Source organism: Barbus barbus (genome assembly GCF_936440315.1).
Source record: "Barbus barbus genome assembly, chromosome: 8".
Lineage (NCBI taxonomy): Eukaryota > Metazoa > Chordata > Actinopteri > Cypriniformes > Cyprinidae > Barbus > Barbus barbus.
This window is the reverse complement of record NC_136736.1, coordinates 31,296,544-31,317,730: the sequence shown is the minus strand read 5'-3', so window position 1 is coordinate 31,317,730 and position 21,187 is coordinate 31,296,544. Positions and strand designations below refer to the sequence as shown.

The following is a 21,187-nucleotide window of genomic DNA, read 5'->3' as shown; positions in this document are numbered from 1 at the left end:
GCCGACCAAATAAGCCTGCTGTTTAATGTGGTTATGTGAGGTACAGTTTGTTTCCCTGGCCAAACTCGGGCCCAGAGAAGAGACACGGGAAGTGCCGCAAGATTTCGAGAAGGTGAGACATCATCGTGGGTCTGTGCAGTAAAATGACCATGCAGCAGAACATTTAACCATTGAATGTCTCATTTGTGACTATTTTTACTTTTCCAAAAGAATTCTAGGGAAAACATCCGAGACAAATTCAGTGTTAAATCCCCTATGGAGCAGTGGGGAGAGTACGCAGCCCTGAGGAGCTCCAGTGCTGATGGTACGAGTGTTGGATGTGAATTTACCCAGCCTTACTAGCTGCTGTCTGTCTGTCAAGAAGCTGTTGATCCACTGACAGACGGAGGTGGGGACGGAGAGGTGGGTTAGTTTATTCTGAAGGGTTTCCGTGATGATGGTTTTAAAAGCGGAGCTGAAGTCCACAAACAGGATCCTCACATAAGTCCCTGGTCTGTCCAGATGCTGCAGGATGAAGTGCTGCAGTTTGCCTACAGACTTGTGTGCTCTGTAGGCAAACTGCAGGGGGTCCAGTAAGGGACCAGTGATGTCCTTCAGATAAGGCAAAACCAGTGTTTCAAATGATTTCATGGCTACAGACGTTAGAGCCACAGGTCTGTAGTCATTAAGTCCAGTAATTTTGGGTTTCTTTGGGACGGGGATGATGGTGGAGTGTTTGAAGCATGAGGGGACTTCGCACAGCTCCAGTGATCTGTTGAAGATCTGTGTGAAGATGGGGGCCAGCTGGTCAGCACAGATTTTTAGGCAGGCTGGTGACACACCGCCGGGGCCTGGTGCTTTGCTTCTTTTGTTCTTTCTGAAGATCTGGCACACATATTGCTCCCTTGTTAAAGAATTTTGGTTGGATTTGTCAAAACTCCTTGTTTCAAAACTAAAATTAGATATTGAATTTGTATTGGGTGATGTAATTTGTTATTTTTCTCATTGTAATCATAAAACAGAATATATTGGAAACATATTTATTTTATTAGCAAAATATTTTATCCATAAGTGTAAGTTTTCTCTAAAAGTACCCAAATTATATAATTTTTTGTGTGACTTTAACTACTTAATTAAGACGTTGAAAAAAATTAACAACAAAAAAAGTGTCAAATTTTTGAAATTATATGACATTTTGTTGAGCGAAGTGTAACTGGATTAATATGTCTTTTTTCTTTGTAGGACTACTTAAAATGTTTCTGTTGTCTTCCTTATGTTTTTGTCATCCACTGTCATTTCATTGTTATGGATGTTCAAGTGTATTATTATTTGTTATTTGATTGTTCAATTGCAATAAAAAAAAAAAAAAGAAAGCACGAAGTGTCCGACCTGACGGCAGTCTCTTTACTCCTCCCCCGCCTGCAACTGGAAGATCTCGCCAGCAGGTGGCAGGCTAGTGTAGTTCATCTCGAACGCACCTAGTGGCTTCTGTCATGTTTGTTTGCCATGTGCTTTTCGTTTGTTTGTTTGTGTGCCATGTGCTCTTCTGTCAGTCTCTTGCCTTGGCCCCGCCCCCTGCAGTGTTGGCAGGGTTGTGGTTTTCCAGACAATTATGCTAATTGGACAATACAGTTGTGGGAAAAATTACAGAGAAAATGTCTGTAAATAATATGCATAAATTAGACTAATTTTCATTTCAGCAGGTTTTGAGACAGCTTTGGGTTCTGGCAACTCTGCCCCTTGTTAACTCATTATTAGTTCATTTTTCCCACTAGGTTTCCCTCCACTCCTCATTTCCTTTTATATTTATTCTCCCTGTATTCTCTGTCCTGTGCCAGTTCATTGTCTCCATTCAACCAATTGCTTCGCAAAATGATTCACTTTCTCGAAGAACTCATAACACCATACATTGGTGACACCTGTTGGTCAAAATTAAAACTAAAACTCAGCTCATTCATGCTTAAAAACACCTTTTTACAAATTGCAACTGCAAATGTTTTATTGAAATTGTAAGACATAAAATGTAATTAACAAATCATCTAATACCATTAAATAGGAAGAGTCTGTATTATATATATATATATATATATATATATATATATATATATATATATATATATATATATATATATATATATATATATTATATATATATATATAATTATATTCATTTTATTATTTGTTTTAATTTGCAGGGCTTAGATTTGTTTTAGGGAAAGTGTGTTAATCAGGCAAATAAGAGACCTATTCTTCATTTTAATTATACAAAAGTCTAAAAATGTCTACAAATGTATAAAATGTATTCGAGATCAGGGGAAAAACACTGGTTCATGAGTTTACGGAGATTGCATGCTAGCGACAAACTATTGAAAGTGTGAAACAGTTATGATGTATTTCATTTCAGGATTACAGAAAAGGATTTCATTACATGTTCACTTATTAATATTATTATTTTTTTTTAATTATAACCTTTAATTCAATAATACATATTTTTAAATTTAATTAAATGATTGTTTTCTTTATTCAGTGTAATGGTGTGACTAATTTTACGTGAATAAGATTTGTGAATTATACCAATGCATAGACCTCCTAATTTAGTGACAGCAAGGATATAACATAGATATTGTGGTTACTGTTATTGTTAATATGTTTAACAATACATACACCATATTTAACAGCACGCATATCAAAATGAATAAATATGAATTATTATAATTATAATTACTATTACTATTAGTACTGTTGTGTGTGTGTGTGTGTGTGTGTGCATGCTTATGTGGTTTATGAGGACACGAATTTGTATAATGACATGGGTATGACAGAGGTATTACAATATGAAGGTGGTTTATGAGGACACTGCCTATGTCCCCGTAATTCAAAAGGCTTAAACATACTAAATGGTGTTTTTTTGAAAATCTAAAAATGCACAAAGTCTCCTGTGAGGGCTAAGTTTAGGTGTAGGGTTGGTGTAGGGCAATAGCACACACAGTTTGTTCAGTATAAAAACCATTACGCCTATGGAGAGTCCCCATAAACCATTATAAAAAGTCATAAATGCAACACTCATGACCTTTTGACCATTGGACTGCTTCTGTCTGGATGTCATAAAAAATGGCATGAAATCATAATAAAAAGACATAATCTGCTAATTAATATTGCCCAGCCCAAGGGAAATACACATTACTGCTGATAAGTGATTACTCCATATTGTCTATGCTGATGATGTTAAATTTCTCAGATATCATTACTGATGACGTGAGCTGATGGCTTGTGAGTTATAGTGCACCGTTGGAACTTTTCACACGCAACAAAACTACTGAAATATCTATACATTAGCTAATTTAACTGAGCAGGTTAATCAATGGATCGAAGGTTAATCAATGGATATTTGAATATTTATTGTCGCCATGCCCTGATTACAGGAGGATTCACTTTAACAGCTCAGTGTGTTAGACCCGATTTATGATAACTTGGATGCTGAATAAATGTTTTTGGTTTATATATTAACACAGTTATCAGTTGAGGTGGTTTCTCTGTATCTCAGATGAGAGTTGCTTTATAAGTCACTCTCAGGCTGTACTAGGTTCATACTGTCAGGTTCAACAAGCCTGGATAACAAACAAACCATGAAGGGCTCAGTAATATCTGTTTTGGTGGTCTTGGTTCTGGTGGCCCAGGACAGGTAAGGTGTCAGGGTTATGACTTTGTTTTATTGGTCTCTAGAGGTTGAATTAAGACAGAACAAAGCATTAAGTTTTGTTGGGAAAGCTGAGATAATTCTAGCTTTGCATTAATGGAAAAAGATAGAACAACTGTTTTTATTAAATAGGATATCTGACATTGGGACATGGGATGTCCTTAGACATAAACTTGGATGCATAAGATCAGTCTTTTTAAAATATTACATCTGAGAGATTTTTTCCTTATTTGATTCAGTAAAGTGTTTTAATTTATTACAGATTGGCTGGTGGACTGGAACAGAGATCGTATGACTACACAAAGTACCACACCATGGATGAGGTGAGGTTATCCTGTACTAGTAATTGATATTGATTGATTGATACTTTTATTGACCTGGTAAATCTCTCCAAACAGATTTCAGCCTGGATGAATCAGATGGAAAGGGAAAACCCAGATGTTGTGTCCAGCATGATATATGGACAAACTTATGAGAACAGGAACATTACATTACTAAAGGTACTAACTGTATAGTGCAATACTTGTTATCATCACCCGGTGGATTTTGAGTTTATTTGAAGTTATTTCAACTTAAATTATAGTTCTATAACTTAAAATCTCTCATAATTTCAAAATGATGTTGAAATTGGTTAAATTAATTTGATTATTTAAAGTAATGAAATAACATATGTTGCCATGACTTTCTTGTTTGCATCTGATATGCAGATCGGCTTCAAAAGCACCACACCCAAGAAAGCCATTTGGATGGACTGTGGGATTCATGCCAGGGAATGGATCGCTCCTGCTTTCTGCCAGCATTTTGTTAAAGAAGTGAGACTTTACTACATTGAAATTAATATGAAGTATTTAGTCGTGATGAGATACACCTGAAGTGTTATTCCCAGAAATATCACATCCATTTTATTACATGACAGGACATTGTTTATATTGTACTCCATCTGTCTGTAAATGCAATGCAACACTTGTTTATGTTATGGTATGCTATTTTGAATAGATATTTGCAGAGCTCACAAGTATTGATACTGCCATTATAATGAATGTAAAGCTCGTATTGTAGCTTGTTGACCCTGAGATTCATGTGGATATGATAATAACTTTTTTGTATAGGTGTTTCTCCAAATATAAAATATTATATTTAATATGAATTAAAATAATTTAATCTAAAAATGAATTGATCTGTTTGTTATGGTGGAAAAGATCCTGGGCTCCTACAAAACAGACTCGAAATTGAACAGAGTATTTAAAAACCTGGACTTCTACATCACCCCAGTGCTGAACATGGACGGATATATTTATTCCTGGAGGGATAACACAGTGAGTTTCATCCTGTGAAGTATTATATAACATACATTTGATAAAGGTAACATATCTGCACATTTGAAATGTTTAGCAAATATAAGTGATATGTTTTAAAGACTCGACTATGGAGGAAGTCTAGATCACCGGGGACTGGAAACTGCACATGTTTGGGCACTGATCTTAACCGCAACTTTTATGCTAACTGGGGGAGTAAGTAACATTTTTATTTCAATATCTCAATTTCAGCACATTCATGGGCTAAATGTAAAGTATGTGTAAAAGCTATGCTTTGTTATAGAGTTTGCAAGGGCTTACAGTACTTTATTTTAAAGGCTTACAATTTTGTGCCATGCTATATACACAAATGAAGTAAAGCAGAAAAGTTGAATAGGGGTTAAATAATTGTGACATAGCTGTATTAAATAAATAAATAAATAAACAAACAAACAAATAAATATTCCTGTAACCCAGATGTATTACATTATTGACATTTCCACATACGCTACTAAACCAAAATAGATGCAATTTTTACAGTTGCAAATCATTACAATATAATTAAAAAATGAATTCAAATATCAGCTATATATACGCATCTATATATAAGAGATATAAAGGGTTATAAACATGACTTTACAGATGACTTAACAGCACTCAGTGTACTATATTAATCTCGATTTTCCACAATCCCACCCTCTACAGGTCATAAATTGCAGGTGTGTTTAAGCTGGCAGAGATAAACCTAATGTTGTAGTAGTAAACAAATAAAAAGCTACAAGGATAACCCGACAAAACTCATTCACATTTGCTGTGCTTCTGCAGAGTCAAGCATGATAGAGCAGTTATCAAGAGCAGACATGCAATCAAGGCTAACGGAGCCTTGATCTAGTCCCTCTGTTTTTGTTCACTAGTGGTGGGGATCTCCAGGGACTGCTGTTCAGAGATCTATAACGGACGGACTGCTCTGTCTGAGTCAGAGGCCAAAGCTGTCACTGACTTTTTGGGAGCACATCAAAACCAACTGCTCTGTTATCTCACCATCCACTCGTACGGTCAGCTGATCCTCGTCCCATATGGACACCCCAACATCTCAGCACCCAATTACGATGAACTGGTAAGAATAAGAGCAAATTCTTTGGGATAAGTTAGGACTAGAAGCTTTCAAGCATACTGTAAGTTTTGAATGAAAACTGCACATCTGTCTATGTGTTTTCAGATGGAAGTAGGTCTCGCTGCAGCTAAAGCCATCACAGCAGTGCATGGGAAGAGCTACAAAGTGGGCACTCCACCTGATATACTGTGTGAGTACTTTAAACCAGTGTACACTCGCATGACCTGAAGACAGTCAAAAAAAGGAATTTGAAATCACACGAATAGCCCATTTTTAAAAAATAGACTGCTAATTTTATAGCAGAATCAATTAAGGGGATGCACAATAGAAGTCATCCTCGTGAGTCAAACGTACATTGAGTGACACCACACGCATTTAACAGCTGGACTAATTTGAGAAAGAAATGTTCTCAAGGTTTGCTTTAGTTTTTTCCAAATCTAAACCTTTCACTGCAGTTTCTTCACCTCTGTAAAACTACTAAAAAAATCCAAAATTATTTCCTTCAGCAATAACTGAATTGTAAAATAATACGTTGCTATTTTTCCTCAACCTGTAAAAAACACAGTCAATACAGTTACATATGAGTTATCAGCAATTTTAGACATAGGCTATTTTAATTTATAGATATCCGTGAGAATTTAATATTTATCTAAGGCTCAATGAAAGTGAATCATTAAAAATGTAATGTTTAATACATTTTAAAGACATTTTTTACATTAAAATACATTTTAATGTAAAGATGCCGAAATTCATTCGTAACATTTAAAATGATAATTATTTGTTTTTTAGTTTTGTATCTTCATTTATTTGATCAGTTAAGAGAGTATAAAATTACTGCTGTTTTGTCCAGAGATTGGGGAAGTCGTGGCCTAATGGTTAGAGAGTTGGACTCGTAATCCAAAGGTTGCGGGTTTGAGTCTCGGGCCGGCAGGGATTGTAGGTGGGGGGAGTGAATGTCCAGCGCTCTCTCCACCCTCAACACCACGACTGAGGTGCCCTTGAGCAAGGCACCGAACCCCCAACTGCTCCCCGGGCGCCGCAGAATAAATGGCTGCCCACTGCTCCGGGTGTGTGTTCACGGTGTGTGTGTGTGTGTGTGTGTGTGTGTGTGTCTTCACTGCTGTGTGTGTGTGCATGTTGGATGGGTTAAATGCAGAGCACGAATTCCGAGTATGGGTCACCATACTTGGCCGTATGCATGTCACTTCACTTCAGATACATAAACAAAAAAATGACTTTCACAGCCCTATTGTTGTTCAGTTTATTTAGCATAAATACAACAAAGTCAGTCATTCATATCTTTAGCAACTCCAGGTGTTTCTGTATGAGATAATGCATTTTTAGTCAAAAGAATGACAGTTAATCACATTGAAACATTCTTCGCAGATGCAAATTCTGGCTCTTCACGTGATTTCGCAAGGCTCATAGGGATCCCATACTCCTTTACGTTCGAGTTACGAGATGATGGGAACTACGGCTTCATTCTACCCGAGGATCAAATCCAGCCCACATGTGAAGAAGCTTACCAGGGTGCAATGTCCATCGTAAACTACATCCATGATAAGAATTTCAAAAGTGCAGCGATTACAGTCACAGCCACACTGTGGACAACACTGACCGCCTTATGGATCTCAAGCGCTAATGTGTTTTAGACCACTATATCAAAACGGATCATGTGATTTTATTTTTCAAACATGCTTGTTGTTTTCTTTTATGCTCGAAACAAGAACTGTGTAACAAAAACCACCTGGTTTGATATTTTTCTGTCTAATGCAATCAAATTCAGACATATGTAAGTGTGAATTGTGTCCATTAAAAAAAAAAAAAAACAGATATTAGAAACAACTTGTAACCAATTGTCTTCCAAAAACAAGACACATAAGGAAAAGATGGGGAAAATCATAAGTAGTTTATTATTATTATTTAATACATTTATTGATATAATTTAATAAACAGACGACTAAATTAAAAAATAATTTTTGATTGTTAGTTATTATTAATTGATCAATTTTAATAAGAATAAATGTGATAAAAAAAATCATAGATATTATTATGGTTTATTAAATTAATGAACAAAACAATTAATAAACATAATTAAATTCAATTAATTATAAATGGTTACTTATTATTAATGTATTATTTTAATAAGAAATATTATGACATATATTAGCGAGAGTGATTTTCTGTGATTTGTAACATTGATTGCAGAGCTCCATTTGGTCAGCCGATGGCAGTATATACACACATATCATTGAAGATGTTTGCAAGCCTGTTTAAACTGCTGTCAACATCAGCAACCACAGATAAGATCAAACAATAATGGTATAATAAGTAGAGAAAAAGGGACATGGATCAGTGCTCGTGGGAAAGATCAGGCAACCCTTCCTCAACCGCACAGAAGTTAAACATATCAGAGAAATGAAGGATAAGATCTCCCTTGTGTCAGGCTTCTCCTACTATACACACAAAGAGCTGTTCTAGACTCACTGAAGCCCTCCTCTATTTATCACTGACTGACTGCATGACAAAGAAAACAGAGATATGCCCTGTTTGTCATATTAACAATTCCCAGAGAAATCATGATGGTAGATGCTGAGTATATTGGCCTACCTCTCTTCATTTCAACCAAAGGACTGAAACAAAGGTCAACACTTTTTATGTTTTATTTATTTATTTATTTCCATTCTAGCTATGACTGGGATGGAATACTAGTGCACAGTGTACTGAATACTGTCCAGTATATACACTGCCTATATGTGAAACAGTATGTAGTATGCTATGGTTTTATTCTCACATTTTGCAAGAGTTTTTCAGTTATCGTTTTGCATATAGTTCAAATGCATAATGCAAAGCATATGCTACATACAAACTTAGTATGGTAAGTATAGTAGCATGCCACTCCAAACAAACATATTAATTACTGTATGCTGTAAAGGGGAAAAAAGAAGAATGTAAATTGGGTTTAAAAGCAAAGTTGTGGTGGTTTGTGAGATTGTGTTAGAAATAAAATAAAATTAAACAGTAAGAAATTATTTACATTATATTTTATATTAAAAGTCTAAAATGAAAAACAATCAGAATATTAAATATATTAAAATATTATAAACATTAAAATGAATAAAGATTTAACAAATATATGCTCATATTCAAAAATCTAAATTTTAAAGACAAAAAAATAAATAATCAATACAAAAATTATTAAAATATTTGTATAGTATATTTATAACATATAAATGTAGAAAGTGAAGAATAACAATTATTATTATACAAATTATTATATGTATTAAACATTAAAAAAAATGATCACTTGTAAATTACAGAATTTGGGAACTGGTCATTTGTCAGTTATTGGCCATGACATTCAAATAATTATCACCACCAGTATTGGTGCATCTCTGAAATTATAAAGTCTAGGACAGGTGCTTTATAGTCCACTGATGGCCTATATATATATAAAAAAAAAAAAACGTTTGATATTTTTTTTTTTTTTTTTTTAAACACAAAAATCTAAGCTTTCAATGAAAAATAAGAATTTGAAATGGGGGGAAATATCATTATGAAATGTTTTTTTCTCAAATACATGTTGGACACAATTACTGGTACCAATGGTAAAATATATCTGAAATATATTCCCATTCATATTCACAATTTTGAGCACTACAGGGTGATTAAGAACATGAAATTATCCAGCCATGGTTTCCTGTTTCACAGAAATATAAATAGGAGGGAAAACAAAGCCCAACTTCCCTTAATCATCCATCACAATGAGAAAAAACAAAAAATATATTTCAGATGTGCAGTAAAGGATAACTGAGCTTCACAAATTAGTGAAGTGGCTTTAAGAAAAGAGCTAGAGCAGTGAAAATTCACTCAATGCAGCAAACACTCAAGATTGGGAACACAGGGATAAAAAGTACCCCATGTGTGTAATGAAATATACTGCTGCATTTTTTATGTTGTGGGCCTATATTTCTGCTGGAGGTCCTGGACATCTTGTTTAGACACATGGCATCATGGATTCTATCAAATACCAACAGATAAAAAATCAAAAGGTGACTGACTCCATTAGAAATCTGATAATGGGCCATGTTTGGATCTTCCAACTGTACAACAATCCAAACACAAACCTCAAAAACAACACAGAAATGGGTCACTGAGCACAAAACCAAGCTTCTGCTGGCCATTCCAGTCCTCTGACCTGAACCCTGTAGAAAATGAGTGAGGTGAACTGAAGAGAAGAAGCACCAACATGGAGCTGGGAATCTGAAGGATCTGGAGTGATTCTGGATGAAGGAATGATCTCTGATCTCTTGTCAGGTGTTCTCTAACCTCATCAGGCATTATAGGAGAAAACTTCTATATACTATTTTGGCAAATGGAGGTTTCAAAAAGTATTGAATAAAAGGGTGCCGTTAATTGTGTCCAATGTGTATTAGAGAAAAACATTTATTTCATAATGATATTTCCCCATTATAAATTCTTATTCTCCAATGAAAGGTTAGATTTTTGTGAATTGTTTAAATAATAGATCAGAAGGATTAACAATGCAGATTCATTTTCACAGCCTTCTTTGATCATATTTACCAAGGGTACCAACAATTCTGACCAGGTGTGCATATAACAAAAAAAATTATGATGATCATTGTATGTATTAAACAAAAATACAACTTAACTAGTTGCAGTCTCAAGAGATTCTTCAAGTAAATCATTTATATCATTGAGTTTCAGCAGACAAAAAAGACTGGGAACCCGTGATCTCATGAAGTAGACATTCAACCTTTACCCGCAACTATTGAACCGTGGTACCACTATACCCTCATGAACTCCCAAAACAAGTCATGCCATTGGTCCATCATGAGAAAACAGTCCCTCTCAGAGACCTCTCAATCTCCATTCCTGCTCTGTGGTGGCCCCATATGAGAAAGACAATCTCTGTTTGGAGGAGCAATGCTGGTGAATAATGTGCATGAGCATTACAGTACCAACAATGGCCATCCATCATAGCTGTGTGCTGTGACATGAAGGTAATATGATCGCCTACTGGGCTCCAGCCAGATCTGTGAAGAGGACGTCTGGAGTGGTGAAAATAGAAGTCAGACTTGACGTCTGGAGATAGACGCACAGCTGGGCTGGAGTTGTTTTACTTCACTGATCGTTCGAGGGCTGTAGAAAGCATTGGTTTGTTTTTGATTATGGCTGCAGTGTTTATTTGCCTTTGGTCGGGCTTGTGCCATACGTAAATGTGCAACATTAAGACGTATTCATTAGTCAATGTCAAAACATTCAGTACACGCCATTTGTCATGATGCATCTACTGATCATAAGCATGTGATTTTTGGATCCTCTGTTACTAAAACTCTTTATTACCTCATATGAGACCACCCTCTTCAAATCACCCCCCGAGGAGCATATTGCTCAGAAGTTGCTCTTTTATATCTCAGGAGACTTAATGGAGATGCTAAGTTATGTTTTTTACGGTATGGTCTCAGATGTCACTCCCACATTTAAAAAAAAAAAATTTGGAAACAGACAAAAATTAGAAAATCACTGACATACAAGCAAACGTATGTATAGAAATGTTCAATTATAATTATTTACAATACTGTTCGAAAGTTTGGGGTCAGTATGATTTTTAAATGTTTTTTATGCTTATGCTCACAAACACTGCATTTTTTTAAAAGTTAAAAATACAGTAAAAACAGAAATATTGTGAAATATAAATATTATTTAAAATAATAGTTTTCTATTGCAATGTATTGTAAAATGTCATTTATTCCTGTGATGCAAAGCTGAATTTTCAACATCCCCAGTCACATGATCCTTCAGAAATCATTCTAATATGCTGATTTTCTGCTCAAGAAAGAAATGTATTTTATTATATAAGTATCAATGTTGAGACCAGTTCTGCTGCTTAATATTTTTGTGTAAACCATGATACTTTTTTTCAGAATTCTTTGAATAGAAAATTCATTTGAATTTAAAATCTTGTGCAACAGTGTAAAGTCTTTATTTAGTGCATACTTGCTGAATAAAAGTATCCATTTCTTTCAAAATAAAATCTTACTGACCTTAAACTTTTGGATGGTAGTGAATATTAACTTATTAAAATATTAATAGAATTATAAAATTAACGATGATAGCATCAGATATTCTCAGATATTTTCATGAGAATGTTGGAGATAATATTAAAATGATTTTGATTTCCAACTTAAGTGTCTATTGTTTATTTACTTATTTTCATGCAAAAAATCTGAAAATTAGAAAAACCTGAAGTCTTCATTAGTAATTTAATCTCATTGCTGTCTAGAAGAAACAAGTGAGGGGTTTTATCCAGTGTTCATTTTCTGCTTTTGTCTTTGTTGCTCCTTCCACCTCTCGGCAGTACATTGCAATATATATTTATTAAATAAAATTTTCCTTTTCGAATATCTTCCCTCTTTGATGCATGCGTTTTGTTTTTCCAATCAATGTATCGGACAACAAGTGCAAATGTGTTTTGATGTTGGACTTCTATTTCTTGCACAAAACCTTTATGAAATGCTAATGTGGCATATCAGACAGTATATGATGCCTTATTATTACAGTGCAACACTTCGGCGCTGCCCACGTGCCATACACTCATCACCTCGACTAATGGGACTGTGACAGCTCTGCCGCCCACCTCTGTTTCCATGACAACTGCCACCAAGACTGCTTTAACCAGATCTGAGGTGTGTTTCTGCCACCCTGAAACATTCTGCTTCCTGTCATGTTCTCCCGAAGATACTTTTGGCTCACCACCGTCAGATGATGGGGTCTATGATCAGCCACCCGCTTATTCGGTTTGATTTCGCAAGATCCTTGTTAGCAGCTGATATAATGGCGGCGGCTCACGTCTGTACAGCAGATGTAGGAAGCCGTGTGCCCACCGAGAGGAAAGACAAAACACAAATTAGATCTTTATGATATTACAACTATTTCTCCAATAAGTACGGTGGCCGAGAGAGCTCAACGCGCTGCAAATAGAAAAAACACCTGCAAATTAAGAAAACAACTTCCTCAATTTGACAACACACATGCTGCAAATGCACACAACACAACCACATACAGAAATGCACTGCAAATAGAAAAAAAAAACGCCTGCAAATTAAGAAAATAACTTTCGTTAATTTGACAAAACACACACTGCAAAAGCTCACAACCAAACAAAGAAACTTATTTGGTTGTATTGTGAGCATTTGCACCACCTGCTGTCAAACTGATGAAGATGTTTTCTTGATTTGCTGGTGCTTTTTCTATTTGCATGTGTTTTCTGAAGTTGCAGCGCGTTGAGCTCTCTCGGCCACCGTAAATAAGACTTTAGGGAACGCAAATTGAGATTGTCAGTGAAAGTCAAATCAAACTTGAGCCTGTTGCTTTCTAAATGCATCTTATTGTGAATAATTAATTGGCCCATGTTATCCCCCCCCCCAAAAAAGAAAGAAAAGTAAAAGAAAAACGAGTACATTTTTGTTCTTATTTCATACGTTATATTATGGAAATGAAATGGGTTGCCAGCATTATATTATATTTTGTGCTTCCCAGATGAAAGTAATTGCCTGTTCGTTAGTTGTACATTTTCAAAATTAAAGTCTAAATATAAAATAAATTAAATATTTAAATATTTCTAAATTAAAATAATATAGACCTATTACTAATAAAATAAATATTAATATTATATATACATAACATAAATATGAAATGGTAATATAACATTTATATAAAATATATTTTAATACTTTTAATTAATTGCATTAATTTATTTTTAATACACATATTGGCTGAAACTTAACAAGTGACTGAAGATTTTATGTCTACAATTTAATACCAAATCAATATTAGATAGATAGATAGATAGATAGATAGATAGATAGATAGATAGATAGATAGATAGATAGATAGATAGATAGATAGATAGATAGATAGATAGATAGATAGATAGATAGATAGATAGATATATTTTAAGACATATATCACAAAGATGATACTTAGTCATAGATGAAAAATAATTCAGAAATTGTGAATAATTCAGAAAAATCCCCTGGGCACCCTTTGAAACTTAATTTCAGTATATTAATTATATTGTATATTGCTTTGTGTAATATAGCATCACAGATATATAAGTAGGAGGGCAAGATGATGTTTATTATACCATTTTTTCCAGCAGATGTTTGTTTGAGTCCCCGTGGGATCCAACATATGACACATGACAACGCCTTTCCCCAAATAAAGAGTGGATATTGAGAATATTTGTGGAGCGGACTGTGCTGTTTATTGTTGGAGATGGCCGTTGTGTGTATTCATGGCTCAGGGTGTGTGTGGGGGTTGTTCAGAAAGCAACTGTTTGCTTATCTTCTGACAGATAAGGTTTAGAGGGAGACCAGAGTTTTAATTTGACCACATAAGGGAATATGAAAACTTCTCTTCCACTGCATATTTTATTATTACTAGCTTTTGTCCTGTGAAGCCTGACAGATTTTCTGACTATTTCCGTCTTTTTGTTGTTGTTCATATGTAGATTTCCCTCATTCAATAGATATCTTGTGTCTTTGTCTTGTTTAGCTGTGGAAAGATTTTTGTGTTACTTAACAAAAGCCTTTCTCTTGATTCATAGGCAGCAGGCAGATTCTGAAAATTCAAATCTCCCTGAGCTCATCCGGAGATTTCCATCTCACAGCTTCCCACACTTCAATACACTATCTGCAGAGCCTGCCGTTTTCACTACCTGCATTTTCATTCAGTCCACTCACCTGCATGAACCAAATCCGTTATGGCCACCAAATAAGATATTTCGCAAAATCACGGTCCTTCTTCCGTATAATGACCAGGGGCTGACAATCGCCAAAATGAATAAAAATAACGAAATATCACCATAAATGTAGCCCATATAATCTGTGTGCTTATTTTGGAATCATACGGTATTTTTTTGTAAGGAAAAGATGTTGTTATTAAGCACAATCTTCTTCTTCTTTTAATTGGTGGTTGATGTGGATTGTGTGCCCCCTGCTGGATTGTAGTGTCTGCAGGCTACATCTAACCACTGCCTGCTGGTAGATGGGGTAACTGCACCATATTCCATAAAAAAATTCAATAAAATTCAAAAGTTAATACATTTTATGTAGGCCTATTTATTTATTTATTTATTATACATATCTTGGATGACTAAAAAGTAAACATATATGATTTCCAATCAGTTGAATGAAAGCTTATAAATGTGTTTGAGTGACATTAATTGTGGTCTGGTGAAGGAGAATCAATGTCCAAACACGTGCGCAGAACATTAACTCCTGGGTTTCCTGAGTGCCTTGAGTCTTACTTATTTCAGTCCACACATCATTCAGAGCTGTAACACAAGCATGTTATGTGTAACACATTTTCATGTAATTCTTTTTACGTCAGTTATAATATATTACTTTATTTAAAGAGTCTGCATAGCAACTAAAATCAGAAATGTATGGGAACTGACATAGTAAAGCACAGTATGATTAGTTACTTTTAACTACTGCACATTACTGTCCATTCCATTTACAGCCAATATTAAAATGATTTGCCAGAGGAACAGAGCAGGCAGAAAGATGTTCTTTATTAAACACCTTGCATTTTTCTGTTCTTATTTTCATTTCAGAAAAGATTAATATCACATACATATTATTGCAAAAAGGAACACACACCACAACATACAGTAGTGCCATGTTTTGGTACATTCCAACTTCCTTTCCCAAGATTTTTTGTTTCCTTCCACAATAAACTGTTGATGAAAATAGTTTGACCTCATTTAGTTTCCATTGACTACCTGATTTTCTAATTCAGTTCCTCTATTTATTTACTTCCAGAGTTGATTTCCTGTGCGACTAATAATGAAGATGCAGGAGAGCGGGAGGTCTGAAGCAGTGACTGCTGCTGTGACCAGCTCCAGTGGTAACACAGACCCCCGCTTCCCCCTCGATTGACCCAGATAAGAGCCCTCAACTGCTGGCCGAGGGGAGAGGAGGCCTGCTGCTCTGGGAGGACGTCCCACAATCTGCTGAGTGAGCCAAAAGCCCGAACAGAGCTTGAGATAGGGAAAGGTATGGATGTGGGAAATTACTTTGTACTGTTTGACAGACAATATAAACTTTCATCTGATAAAGATGCTGATTTGTGCTTTATAGAGTTACATTCGTGTCTTATCCCCTAATCAGTAACCATGATTTTTCAGGTAGTTCTTGTTCTTAGATCAACATATTTTTGTTCTGTTCCAAAACCCAGAGCTGTCTTTTTTTCCTTCTGCCTACATAGACAGCATCATAACTGTACCAGATGACCTTAACTAATTTGGAACATTTTAAATAGGCAAGAATTTAAAATGCAACGGAACCGATAAAATATTTCAGTGTACAGTTTACATTAAAAGAGCATTGCCAAACTCATAATATTATATACACATATTTAAATAATAACATTATCAACAAAAATAACAATCAGAAATATGCATAGCACATACTGTATAATATATGTATTTATAATTATTTATATGTATTTATAAATGCAATTTAGTATTTATTTGTAATTGTTTTTGCAGGATTAACAGATCATGTTTAATTTGGCAAAATCATATAAAGCTTTTTTCCACCCAGTGCTTCCACCGAGAGTTACTGTAAAAAAAAAAAAAACATTTAAAAAAATATATTTCCTCTGACCTCCGGTGCTTGGAAATAATTCCATCTGTTGGATGTAAAAGGCCAGAGAAGTTATGCTGGCATGAATAGTACCAGTAGAACATGTTGTATTGTTATTGACACTCAATGGCACAATAAGCTGTTTTTAAAGATAGAAACCATGAATTCTTGATCTTAAATGTTTCTGTGTCTGTTCTGATGTGAAACCAACCAGACCGAGGAGGTTGTAGTGCTAGTGACCTTGCTGAGAAACAGCATCTGCTAAAATCATTAAAGCAAATGAATAATCGGCAACATGAAAGCCCTCCCTCAACAGAATCGTTCAAACACACCAAACCCTTTACATCAGAAACTGACATTAGACTCAATAACCATCGGGGAATGGAGGAGTACAGTTGCGTGCCTCTAGTTCTCCATCATTTGTCAAGTTCTCTGGAGATATTTCTTAGTGCGGCCCCTTCAAAAGCTGATCACCTATAAGCTTCAAGCGTGCAAGGCTGAGCTTTGATGGAAAGTCCGGCTTACTGAGAAAGAGGGAAAGCTCTCTGATCTTCGCTAGCAAGACCCCAGTGGAGAATTAGATTTCAATCTGACAGGGAGGGAAAACAACATTTACGAAACAAAAGTTTAGAATAATTTGGGTGGAAAAGCAGAGCCCGACGGCTGGGCTCCTCTGAGCAATTTCCTGGTTCTCCATCGCTCAGTCCAGCTTGCCGATCAAAGCCACACATCCAGATGCCTTGTGTTGAGTTTAAAGACAGAACTTCTTTAATCGAGAATCAGCCAATAGAACATTTTGAAATATGGGGAAATCATGTTATTCCAGTCAACAAACCCACTAATGTCTTCAGTTTCTTCAAAATTACTACATTAGAAATGACTGATGTGCTAGTCTGAATTTTGATCTTGAGAGCAATATGAAGCGTGAGAATGATAAATGGTATTTCTCTAGATCTTGATCATGGTCAAAGGTTGACTACAGTATTTGAAGTTTACAGTCCATGTCCAGAGTCTGATGATGTCCATATGGGTGACCCTTTTTTCTTGGAAGCTTCTATGTCCTTTCTATATGTCAGTCTATTTAATACATTCATTTAGTGTAATTAATTATATGATAATTATAATCTATTTTTTAAAGGACTACACCAGCATAGATTACCTCAAATTAACAGACATGTAGCAAAAGCCACACAATTCCAATTCCAACACTATTCTTGGGATCTTGAGCGAAGCTGATTTGATTGACCTTACTAGACTGTATTTCACTGTTCCCATCATTAGTCAGTGAAACAGCCAGAGTGGTAAAGGTAAAGGCAAAGGCAGGCACACTATGAAGCAGAGAGGAAGCTGAGGTAGAGAAATAGTTAAATGGATGCAACTGGGTGGTTGTATGAGGTGGAGGGATGTAGGGAACTTTAGGGGGTGGAACAGTAAGGCACTTCAAAGCTTTGATGTTGTGAGCCCCTAAATGAAGGCGACTGAAGGTCCGTGCTAATGGGAGCCCATGGGGAGATGAGAGAAACTGTAGCAGACATAGCTGGAAAGAGAAAGCGAGAGCGAGTTTGTATGTTTTATGACTGAATGTGTTGATATTTAACAGAGACAAAGGTTCTATTGATGGACTCCTTTTGTTGTCAGTGGAGGCGATGTGCTGGTCTGGTATATCATTTGTAATATCAGTTGCATGTGTGTGAGCATGTTGAGCAATGAGTATTCTACTCATTTATCAATCCCATAAGCCTTTGCTCTTGTAACTTCAAAACTCAAGACCCATCGTAAAACATCAAACTAATATTCCTCAAGGATCCACTTTGAAATGTTCAACACCACATCAACCCAATATGTTAACAATCCTTTATTAAATAATCATAATAACAATAATCATCATCATAAAAAGTACATTTTCTGTACAAAGTGTCCAAAGAGAGACTGGAATTCTACCCAGTGCTGTAATTCTCAAGTATTTTGAGTGTTTAAGACAGGCGAACGCTCCAAAGCAGTCTTTTTCAGGTCCAGAGCCGAGGCTGGAACAGAGTAGCTCCAAGGCACTTGCAAAAGTCCAGTATTCCAGTAGCAAGAGTCTTCAAGAAGATAGGAAGTATGTGTATGGATCAGGCAGGGTTCAGTAGAAACACCTATCAGTGCCTCAAAACTCCATATCTCGTTACGTGTCTTATTCTGCAGAGCTGTAGTGTGCTTTGGGTGCATTTATTTCCACCAACTCCAACAATGCGTTTTTGAGCATGTATGATGGTAAGAAATCCCATCTGAGCAAGTAGGTAAAGATTTACGTCATCTGTCTTCCACCTTTTTCCAGTCTTTGAAAACCACAGGGAAGCAGATTTACAACCAAACCTATCTCCTGTTAACATAAATCCTAAGCATGGAAACATAAAACTGAGTAAAAGAGAGAAAAATATAAATTGGGAATGAAACAGAGGAAAATGCTGCTGTATGATGTACATGTGAAAGCATTGGTGTTCCTCAAGCCTCCGTGTTAGGTCCTACATTGTTTGCACATAACCTATAAGAATAACAACTGTAAAATGTTTTTTTTTTTTTAAGGTGAATTAGTGTTGCTCACCACTGACAGGTTTTGTAACATTCATCTAGGCATCTCAAAAAGGATTTCAAGAAAATATATTAGAAATTCTGTATACATTTTTTTACTTCAAATCAATCCAAATCTAAACTATTTTACCTCTTACAGATCCTTTACACATTAATTTTGAGGTGTAAAAATATCTGTTTGACCCAAGAGCCAAGATATACTGCACCGATAGATTTTAGTCAATTTTTTAAATACAAGCAGTGGACCTGAACCTCTCTGAGCCAACAACTGTAACATTATTTAATGCCCAGAGTAAAAATAAGAGAAATTGTATTTCAAACCCATCCTTCAATATCTGTCAGCCTTTCAACCCCTATTTCACATTTATTTAATGCCTGTTTGCTAGCTCAAAGCTCACACATTAGCTTGTCAGTCTGTGTCTCCCAGTTACAGCAAGCCATAGGTTGCACTGAAAAAATCCTCAGTCATTTCAAACAAGTGTGGTGCATTTGTTTTGTTTTTTTAACCACAATCCACAAAACACACTTTGCCGAAAACTAAATCTAAGAACCCTCAATCTGTCTTACTTTTCCATTTCCAAACGGTCAGATTGACAAGAGAAACAAAATGGTTTGCTGAAAGCAATGGGTTGTAAACACACAATAATAATGACATATAATCACCCTGGGCTACTGAACTTCTCTGCGAGGAAAAACAATAAAGCAACATTAAACCCATTAAAGCCTTTAAAAACAATGCACCACATCCTAGGCCACAAAATTTACTTTTGGGAATGATGGTGGGCAGACGTTTGTGGCTCTAAAGTCCAGCCACAGATCTCCCATTTTAAAAACTAGACCTCTTAGAAATCTAAACTGATATACTCTCATATTTTTGGAATAGGAGAACATTGATATGCATCAACATTTATTTTGAGGCTGAGCCCTGGAAAGGGTTTCAATCCTTGTGGCACCAAACTCTCCACTTTTGATCCAGTAATCCAATGAAAGACGAGGAAGTCCTTGGCAGCAGCGTTAGAGCTAAATAAGCACAACTGCAACTGAAAATAAGCTCCAGGAGAAGGAGAAGTTCAGTCTAGGAGCTCTCCAGCTGAGATGGACATGCATTCCAGGAATACTAAGAGATGAGGCTCGTCTCTTCAAAGAGTAAAATCGGGTTACTTTGAGGTCATTTTAGGATACTTGATATCTCTCCATCTGTTCTCCTCAAGGCTCGGAGCAGCAGCGCTGTTGGTTAAGCTTTACTTTGTGCTTAATCCCATCATACAGCTCGAAGTTGTAGTTCTCCAAAGTGGTGGACGAGCGAGACGTCAAGCCGCCGTACGAGCAGGTGCAGTAAAGTAGGAGGCCAGCGCACACGGCACCTAGAAGAACGCCCAGAGAACTCATGACGATGATAGTCAGGAGAATGGGGTCCAGAGAATACAGCCAAGTGTTGTCCTTATCGACAACATGTGTCACCGGAGGCTCTGATGGCGCTTCAGCTGTGCTCCACTCAGGAAACTGGAAACCTACAACAACAAGAGGAAGGGAGAACACATAAAGAGGACGTTTTTGACAATCTCATGCACATAAATTTTTGTTTTTGGACTTAATACGATGGTAATCAGGCGCGGACTGGCCATTGGGAGCACCGGGACGTTTCCTGGTGGCCTGGTGGCTGATTTGGCCCACTGCCCTGTGTTTTTTTTTCCTTCCCAATGTGCCAAAGTGACCATTTCCAATTGTGGCATTCCCTAATAAATCGATAATAAATCATAAATCGATTAGTCTTGACTGGCAGCGCCGCACTTCACGTCTGTTCCTCCGTCAAACGGTTTTGAACTGAGTTGATGTGCGGGACTCGAGGAAGGAG

General features: G+C 36.1%; 2 protein-coding genes across 3 annotated transcripts in view; one reads left to right on the top strand and one right to left on the bottom strand.

Annotated features, from left to right (window-relative positions):
- Positions 1–3,605: 3,605 nt before the first annotated feature.
- Positions 3,606–7,737, top strand: LOC306874342 (carboxypeptidase O; the record flags this gene model as incomplete). The annotated part of the gene is made up of 9 exons (XM_079424307.1): positions 3,606–3,661; positions 3,939–3,999; positions 4,075–4,176; positions 4,384–4,488; positions 4,876–4,992; positions 5,094–5,187; positions 5,886–6,088; positions 6,191–6,275; positions 7,472–7,737. The coding sequence occupies 9 exons, from the start codon at positions 3,606–3,608 to the stop codon at positions 7,735–7,737; spliced, it is 1,089 nt and encodes a 362-aa protein (XP_079280433.1).
- A 10,863-nt stretch (positions 7,738–18,600) lies between these two features.
- Positions 18,601–21,187, bottom strand: part of LOC306873885 (neuropilin-2-like) — a 74,003-nt gene continuing 71,416 nt past the window's right edge. For both annotated transcript variants that reach the window (XM_079423413.1, XM_079423414.1), the window contains one exon: positions 18,601–20,843. In XM_079423413.1, coding sequence (XP_079279539.1) covers positions 20,539–20,843 — 305 coding nt within the window. In that variant the 3' untranslated portion in view covers positions 18,601–20,538. The remainder of the gene's footprint in view (positions 20,844–21,187) is intronic.